The sequence below is a fragment of the Strongylocentrotus purpuratus genome, unplaced genomic scaffold (genome assembly GCF_000002235.5).
Source record: "Strongylocentrotus purpuratus isolate Spur 01 unplaced genomic scaffold, Spur_5.0 spur5_scaffold_4, whole genome shotgun sequence".
Classification (NCBI taxonomy): domain Eukaryota; kingdom Metazoa; phylum Echinodermata; class Echinoidea; order Camarodonta; family Strongylocentrotidae; genus Strongylocentrotus; species Strongylocentrotus purpuratus.
The window spans coordinates 14,688,679-14,697,817 of NW_022145610.1; the positions used below are offsets into that span (position 1 = coordinate 14,688,679).

The following is a 9,139-nucleotide window of genomic DNA, read 5'->3' on the forward strand; positions in this document are numbered from 1 at the left end:
GTGTTTTATTAATGACCTATAATAATATTCTTCTCTTTTCTTTTGTAAATCGTACATTAACTACTGTGAAAATACTGTGGCGAGGTGCCGGGTGCAATATGTAACATAACAAGAGTTCAAACATTTCAAACCCCCAACTATGCAAGACTTGTATTTAACGCAGATTTCTACACCTCATGTTTTTTTTATGTTATCTGAAAATTCTTGGCAATCGGTTTGTCGGAGAATGGAGTACCACATTTTGTCTATAATATGCATATAATCCACACACAACAAAATGTATACCTTTGGAGCTGAAAACAATTATTATTCCGAGAATTTTGTACCAGTGTTCATTTATACGAGACATGCGGAACATTCCCTACTCTTAATCACAAGACCTACAACTGATTGTTTTACAAGATCCCTTCACTACTAAGGTTCACTCATGTGGAGTACCCTATCGCCTGATTTACGTACAAGTAAATTATCTTTATTATCATTGAAGATGTAATATGAACAGATAAGTATTGTGAATGCCCTCTGAGAAACGATTTCTGTCTTTTGATTCATATTTATATTGATATTGTATGACAGTATTGTCATATTTTGTAAACCTTTTTTGGGGAGTTATGCTGTGTCATTGTTCTAAATCTTAGTTTTGAATGTTTTTGTACTTTATTCTTGTTTCTATTGTATTATAATTTATATAATATGTTTTTTTCATTATAAATGCATTTGAACTATAAAGACAGGGCCCCCTTGGAAGATCATTATTCGATATTGAAAGGGCCGTCCAGTGCATTAAAAAAAAAATTGACAAAAAAAAATATATATATACAAATCGTTTCTTAAACATGCAACCATATAAAAGTTGTTCTCAATCTTGTCGGAACTTGTACATTATTACGAGAGAAAAATTCATGTCGAGTCTGTATAGAAACAAGGAATAACGCCCTTGACGTAAAGTTAAAAAAAATTAAATAAAGTAAGAAAATGTACAGGTATTAATACTTTTTTGCATCAAGTCTTTAAATAGGGTTAAACATATCGATTCGTACAAAATGATCCAACAAATTATACAAAATGTTAAAGAAAAGAATAACGTAATGACAGAAAGTTTAAAAAAATAAAAATAAGAATAAAGAAAGTGTACAGACGTTGATGCTTTTTTGTACATCAAGTCTTCAAAGGGGTGGGGGGGGGGGGAATGATCGAGTTTTGCAAAATAATCTTATAAAGAAAAAGAAATAACGTCTTGACAGAAAGTTAAATCAAAACAATTTAAAACAAATTTGTAAAAAAGCGTACAGGCGTTAACACTTTTTTTTTCTATCTAATCTTCAAAGTGGAAGGAAAAAAAAAGATTGGTTCGTGCAACAATGATCTTTAAAAAAAAAAAAAAAGTATAAAACTTATTTAAAAGAAAAAGAAATAATGTCTTGAGAGAATCAAAGTGGAAAAAAAAATGATCCGTTCGTGCAAAATGACCAACCACAAAAAAATGAAATGTTAAAACAAATTAAAAAAGCGTACAGGCGTTAACATCTTTTTGCATGAAGTCTTCAAAGTGGAAAAAAAAAAAGATCGGTTCGTGCAAAATTATCTTTTAAAGAAAAAGTTTTAAAACTTTTTTAAAGATAAAGAAATAACATCTTGACAGAAATTTAAACAAAAAACAAAAAACAAATGTTAAAACAAATTAAAAAAAGCGTACAGGCGTTAAGACTTTTTTGCATCAAGTCTTTAAAGTGGAAAAAAAGATCGGTTCGTGCAAACTTATCAGTAAAGAAAAAAGTTATAAAACTTTTTTAAAGATAAAGAAATATCATCTTGACAGAAAGTTAACACACACACACACACACAAAAAAAAATGTTAATATAAATTAAGAAAAAAAGCGTACAGGCGTAAACACTTTTTTGTTTGCATCAAGTCTTCAAAGTGGAAACAAAAAAGATCGGTTCGTGCAAAATTATCTAATAAAGAAAATGTTATACACCTTTTTTAAAGAAAAAGAAATGACATCTTTAAAGAATCAAGTCTTCAAAGTGGACAAAAAAATGATCGGTTCGTGCAAAATGATCTACCAAAAAAAAATAAAAAAAATAAAAAAAAATAATAATATTATGAAACTTTTAAAAGAAAAAAGAAAAAACGTAATGATAAAAAAGTTTTTTTGTTTAAAGAAAACAAAATAAGAAGGTGTAAAGGCGCTAATGCTCTTTGTACATCAAGTCAGGTGCTAATGCATTTGTAGGAATCGGGGTCATTGGAGGCGGGGCAGTCATCTCCCTTGCAAAGTTTGCAGCGGAAAATGCAGTCGTGTCTGAGTTTCTTGTCGTATCCTACCAAACACTCGTGGCAAAAATATGACTTGTTGTAGAAGGCGGCCATTGATGTAATGAGATCAAAGTGATTGTCATGAACATACAGATAAATGGTATGCTGCCTGTCTTCGGGGCCAGCATACGTAATGAAGTTTAAGTGCTCTTTTGAAACAACCACCACCCTGAAACCGGCCATGAATTCCGTCTTTTCGAAGAGTTTAATCTCTTCGATGCCACATTTGGTATTTTCTGGAAGTTTGGCCTGTTTATACAGCTCAATGGCATATTCCCTTTGCTGTTTGTAACCACGTTTGATCGACTCAAAATTAGGGTGTTTTTCAATCCGGGCAATGCCAGTTACGATAGCCCTTGGACAACACATGTTATCTTTATTCTTCATCCTGATGATGCATCTTTTTCTGGACAATGTCTCTTCGATGGTTAAGCACTTCACATTGGAACCACCACCATTTGGCATAGCCATGTGTAATATGTTGAAAGAGACTGTTTCGTCCAAGCTTACCTTATCATTCGATTGAATAGTATTCTCAAGTTTGGTTGCAAATGCTTCGTGATTCATTTGATCCCTCCTTACAAATGGCATACTAACGGGTCTATCTAATTGTGGGGAATTGAAAACAATCCTAACAAAATCTCTATCATTTACCCCCTCAACCATCTCTTCAATGATATTTTCAAACATCTCATTTACGCGTGGCATCATTTCTATCATGGGACCGTTATTTTCTATGGGTTGGAAAGAAACGGTGTAATCAGTTACATTAGCATTGTATTTGCGTACATGTTTTTGACTCACTTTGGTCACGTGATGAGTAGGGAGATTGGGTTCTCTTGCAGGCGGTGCATCTACAACACGTTTCTTAGATCCCCCCAACATGAAAAGACGAGGGTCCGGCTACTGCTGCTGCTCTTGGTTGACTGTGGGAGGGTCCGGCTACTGATGGTGGTTGTCGGGAGGGTCCGGCCACTGCTCTTGGTTGACGGGAAGGTCCAGCCACTGCTGGTGGTTGTCGGGAGGGTCCGGCCACTGCTGATGCTGGATGGCGGGAGGGTCCAGCCACTGCTGTTGCTGCTGGTTGGCGGTTAGAGGGGCCAGGTACTGATGTTGCGTCACATGGCTTATTTGTATTGATGTCCATCTCCATTAAATGGTCATCGGAAATGCCTATGAGATAAAAAAAAAAAAAAAAAAAAAAAAAAGATATATAAGAACGGATAAAAAGTTTCATTCAACCGCTACAATGTATTGTGTTGTCTTCATACATGAAAAAAAAAAATGAACATTCATCCAATGATCCTTTGCATTGATGTATATATAAATGAAGTATACACTAACCGTCATCAAAATTTGGTTGCCATGGAGTAGCTGCGTCATGTGGAAGACCTTGCTGGTGCTGCGTTGCTAGGGGGAGAGGGGGCTGTTGGCTCTCGACGAACACATCCACTAAATCATCATCGGTAATCCCTACAAGTATAATTGAATAATTTAATTAAATTTATAATTTGAACGTATACTTTATAATACTTTATAAATCTTTTTTTTTTTTTGCTTACACGTGAGTTTATGTTTCAAATGGAGATATCAATCATTATTTAATTTGCATTGAACAAAAAAAAACACTCATTATGTCACATCGTTGCCTATTATGGATTTTCGATGCTTAATCTCCTTCTTGAATTCCAGATGCAAACCCGATATGGTAACACTACAAAATTATTCAATTATGAATATGAAAATAAATAAATAAATATGATTAGCACTTACCATCTTCCAAGTCCTGCAAACTCAAAAAGTAGGATGACCTTGCAAATACCAAAGCATGTTGTTCTGGTTCAAGGTCTTCATAATATTCCTCACGAAAACTCGATACTTCTTCCAGGCATGTACATGCCCGAAGCTTGTGCATTAAATCACATGTAGAAATCATGGTACATTATAGAATCTGGCCAGTATTACAACAAAAACAAAGCGATGTTGACTCAACGACAGTTAGATGTCATATGATACTTGCCCATAGGTTCACCATTTTCTCTCGTCCAATCACAAACAAGTACCAACTTTGGGTCACTTCCTTTCTAAAAAAAATCCTCGCATTCTCATTGGTCGGTAACACACACATTCAACATACATGCCGGGTGGCCCATTGTTTGGTCATTTGGTCCTTGTCCCTCGTACCCTACACACGTCCATCCTCCACCTCTCCATGAATGAATGAATGATGTAAACAAAAGAACTTCCTCCAGGGGATGTACCCTCATTACGTAACTTCCGCCGGAAGGACACCCCAATTAACTCATTAACACTCCCCTATTGTTTACCGGAAGTCACCGGAAGGATTAACTAATTAACCGGAAGGATTAACTAATTAACCGGAAATGCCAATTAACACTTCCTATATAGGGGTACCTATCTTCTTACGGACAAACCAGTGACTCATCAATTTGAGTAAGGGTGACTCACTTTTTGTTGTGGGTGTAATATCAACTTCATACATGCAATAGGTTTTTTTAGTATGTTTTTATGAAATTTTGTATAAAGCAGCTCAATTTGACGACACGGATAAAGGGTGAACACCTGTCATATTAATATGTAATTGGGGTGGGGGGCGCTTTCGTATATTCAAAGTTAGAAAGTTGTCAACTCTATGGAGAAAAAAAGGTGTGAGTAAACGCTCTTCTGATGCTTTGATCTTGAACCACTTGTTATATCTCTTTGTAGATTCCGTTACGATGACGTCATGGCAACAAGGATATGAATAATGCATGTTCTTGAGTGACTAGTATGCAGCGAGATGAAAGACATATACCCGAGTTACCACCCCCCCCCCCCCATTAAGCACCTAAGTTATTGAAAAGCTCATTAGCGTCTTGAATTAAAGGGATTTTGTCCCATTTGCAGGCCAAAATAATGAAAAGGCTCAATTCCGACGGCATTTAGATGACAATACTAATTTAGAATTTCCCTTAAAATAAAAAGGCTTGAAAATGGCTTTTAGTGGGAAAATACGAATCTACTTAATTGATTGTTAATACCTAAGTAATAGTCTGAATTTTCAGACTCTTTTACCGAATGATCGTACGTTTTGTGCTGGGCAAAGATTCAGTCAGTTTAATTTTGGCTATTAAAGGTAGTAGGTTATTGATGTAGACAAATGCTCATGTACCCGTTACCGCTCATTGTATATATGTTATTGCCAAAGAAAAAAGATGTCAGTCAGTGTCTCAATATAGCAGTAAAGTGTAGAAGATAAACAGGTTTCCTTGCATAATTTGAATACTAGGACACTGCACAGATAGGACATATACATGACATATTCATAATTCCTGCAAAGTTCTACAGAATAGTATCTTTAATACACAAGTCAATTCGATTTCCATTCATTTATGGATCTATCTATAAAGTACTCGGATTTGACGATTAGAGTTCGCATTTTACATAAAATATGATTTTAAATTCGTATGCAGATTCTTCATTAGTGTACGGTTTGATGGCTCAGTGGTATGATGACTCAGTAATGTCTCGTAATCGGAATGTCCCGGGTTTAAAGGAATTGGGTATCTTTGTCTCAGATTCTGAAACAAAATCCTGGATTTAGCTCATGCTGCAATGATAATTAGGTCAGTCAGGAACCCCATAACTTTTACAAGCCGATCGCCTGTCTGATTATCAAGATATTTATGATCGGAAATCGGAATTTCAAAACCCGTTTTCCTAACGGTTTTTATAACACTACATTCTATTGGGGACAATTAGTATGGTAAAACCAGTCACTCAAAGACTTTTACTTTTTCGAGGCACTTCATGATAAGTTTGAAGCGAAATGTTGTTAGGGCTTGAATATGACACCATATCACAAACACTGATAATACGTAGGGCCATGCATCTCAGATTTCACATGGTTAAACGATGCATTCCGTACCAGTTTTAGTTAGGCTATAATTCTCAATAACCTAATGACAAATCCCTCAGATAGTCCACTGGCTGTCAATTGTGAACTGGTTGCTTCCTACACGCGTACTTGTACTTAACATTTCCTTTGTATTATATATTTATATCAAATAATGATCATGATGAAAGGTTTGATTTTGGCCACCATAGATTTTGTAGCTGTACTTAATATAGGTCATATCTACCATCAGGATTATTTTTCTCACCCTCCCACACTTAAGTGTCACTTACCTTTTAAATTGCCTTGAAAGTGAAAAAGGCACACATGAAGTGCTTATCCTCTAATTAAGTTACGAAAAAGGCTTATTGTTACGGGTAGTTACTTTATTGCGTTAACTTTGGGGACTCATTTCGCTTTGCTTAAAGATACAAGTCAAGTTTTCGACACGGTCGTCAAAATGTGGATCCGACATAATGTAACGCAATCGCAAACACTTTTGAGAACTCAATTCAAGGGTCATTTCAAAGGCATACCGCAATATATTTGAGAATGTTGTTTATATTACGTGATATGTCACTGTAATAGGTGAAGCACTAGGCTGTATAAGGGTTTAGTTTTCGAAAGTCTTTGCGATCGCATTCGATTGTATGTTTCCTCGAAAAACTGCGCCGGGAGTTATTTCGTCAAAGATATACGTGTATAGGATTTGGATTAGAGTTCTTCACCTATACAATATGACTTCCTTTTGCCTTTTGAACTGATATTTCATCATGCATTTTCAATGAAGAATAGAACCTTTTTTATTTAATAATTGCTGATTTAGAGTCTCGTGGAGCTAAACAATATAGCCCTGGGTAAAAACGCCTTTGTATGAAAATATGCAATATTCACCCGACTAATTAACGAAAAGGTTAATCAATGAAAGCTTTTCAGACGGAACGCTTTCATTTCAGGAGGGGGTAAAATTAAGCATTGCGTGACATGTAGCAAACATTACGTGAAGAGCTGAAGTAGACCTGTGGCTGGGGAAAAGCAATCAGACCAAATCATTTTAAAGAATATTAGTATGCAGCCAAGAAGTATTTATTAGTAGCTTATCAGTATCTTATTTTTGTTCTTGCAAATTGGAAAGATAAAAATATAATAAGTTATAGTTATAAGTATCATACTTTCTATGTTTATTTGTTTATTGTTACAGATTCTTTACGTCATTTGTTCGTATTGGGAGCAAAATCTCATCCATCGCTGAGATAAGTTAATAAATCATTTACGCGTCATGATTATACAAAAGGAAAATGTACTTTAAATGCGGATTGAAATTACCTTTGACGGTTCTTTGAAAGTAATTCGATTAATATACAGACATATTAACTAAACCTGGTAACCACTCTTACACTTTTAATTGATAAAGAAGGGCCAAGAGTTTGTTTTATTTAATATTCATACTCAGCTCTGTACTCACACTTCCTGATTAGTAAATTTCACTACTAGTGTTGGGCAATAGACATCAATCTTGTGTTGGATGATTTGGTTGATTCTAGTTCGAAGAAATACATTCCTGACCTTGTAAGCACAACCAAATTCTAACAAACGCTGTCCGCCCAATTCAAATGTTGGGCACTTTCTCAAGTTGGGAATTCAATCGCGCATCACCTACAGCCAAGCCGGATTTGTACTCAAATTTATGTTCGTAAAGGCCCGGTCACACAGGGAGGACGCATGGGGAACGCACGGCCAGCGCATGGAAATTTTCCAATTTTGGCCAGTGCGTTGTCGTTCGTTAGGCGTGCGTCATCACTCGTTACTCGTTCGTCGAGCGCGCTGGACCATCGCTGGACCAGCGCTATGCATTCGTCGTCATTCGCTGTGTGCGTCGGGATTTTTTGAGCATGCTCAAAAGTGTGCGCGGAGCTCGACGCATGAATGTACACGCCAAAGGCACGCCAGACGTGCGTTGAGCGCGCTAGACCAGCGCCAGACATACGCGGGGCACACGCTCTGTATACGCACAGCGCGCTAGCTACACGCTGTGCATTTTGTGTCAGCTCGCTAGCTTTTCCAAAATCATGACAAAAGTTAGGCACACGGCCTTTTCCGATTTCCAATGCGCTGGCCGTGCGTCGTAGAACGCGGTGCATGCGTGGACCATTCGTCCAGCGCGCTAGCAACACGCTGTGCATTCGTGGAAGTTGTTATCATGTGCGCTCTGGGTACGGTCTGTATGCGTACTGTATGCGCCCTGTATGCGCTCAGCGCGCTAGCAACACGCTATGCATTTGGTGTCAAAAGTTGGGCGCACGACAACGCACTGGCCAAAATTGCAAATTTCCCATGCGCTGGCCGTGCGTTCCCCATGCGTCCTCCCTGTGTGACCGGGCCTTTAACGAAATGAGCTGTAATTGCCTAACTTAATACCGAACTTAACTTTCCTCCAACACTTTTCTTGCTGAGAGCCAGAGGTGGGGGGGGGGTAATTGCCCAGCACATCTCAATCAAAGACAAACCAAACAAATCTCTATTATCTCATTAATCAAGTACTTATACCCAAATTTAATCTTCGAATATCTTTTTAATAGCTCATAAGTTTGGGTAAGCATTCAACAGCGTCTTGTGTTCCACGAACAATTTTTTGGGAAATATTTTGGGAGAGATATTAAAGCACCATCCGAAACATCTCTTTGGACGCTTGCTGCATGGATTAATGCTGTGAATCGTTTTTGGATATACCCCCAACACTTGTTAATTTCCCGACTAATCGTAAATTGCACATCGAATTTCCCCCAACATTTTTAAGATTACAGCTGGCTTTGGTCGAGAGAGAGGGGAGGGGGTCATAGAAAGTACTGACAAGCAAGCAAACACAAGCAAGTGAGCAAGCAAAGAAATGTCGATGTTTAGCGTTGATGTATCCCCAATTTGTG

The 9,139-nt window shown here is 37.2% G+C and overlaps 1 protein-coding gene across 1 annotated transcript; it reads right to left on the reverse strand.

Annotated features, from left to right (window-relative positions):
• Positions 1-2,234: 2,234 nt before the first annotated feature.
• On the reverse strand, positions 2,235-4,736 carry LOC115929181. Its single transcript, XM_030997632.1, has 3 exons — positions 4,094-4,736; positions 3,665-3,793; positions 2,235-3,493 (listed from the first exon to the last, which is right to left on the reverse strand). Exons 1-3 carry the CDS (start codon positions 4,254-4,256, stop codon positions 3,189-3,191), a joined length of 597 nt encoding a protein of 198 aa, XP_030853492.1. The 5' UTR covers positions 4,257-4,736; the 3' UTR covers positions 2,235-3,188.
• Positions 4,737-9,139: the final 4,403 nt, after the last annotated feature.

Bases quoted from the DNA above. Each gene is read 5' to 3' on its own strand.
- LOC115929181 (XM_030997632.1), bottom strand. From the start codon at position 4,256: ATGATTTCTACATGTGATTTAATGCACAAGCTTCGGGCATGTACATGC. The intron at 3,794-4,093 runs GTAAGTGCTAAT...TTATACTTGTAG, and splicing joins TTTGCAGGACTTGGAAGATG to GGATTACCGATGATGATTTA. The intron at 3,494-3,664 runs GTTAGTGTATAC...TTTATCTCATAG, and splicing joins GCAACCAAATTTTGATGACG to GCATTTCCGATGACCATTTA.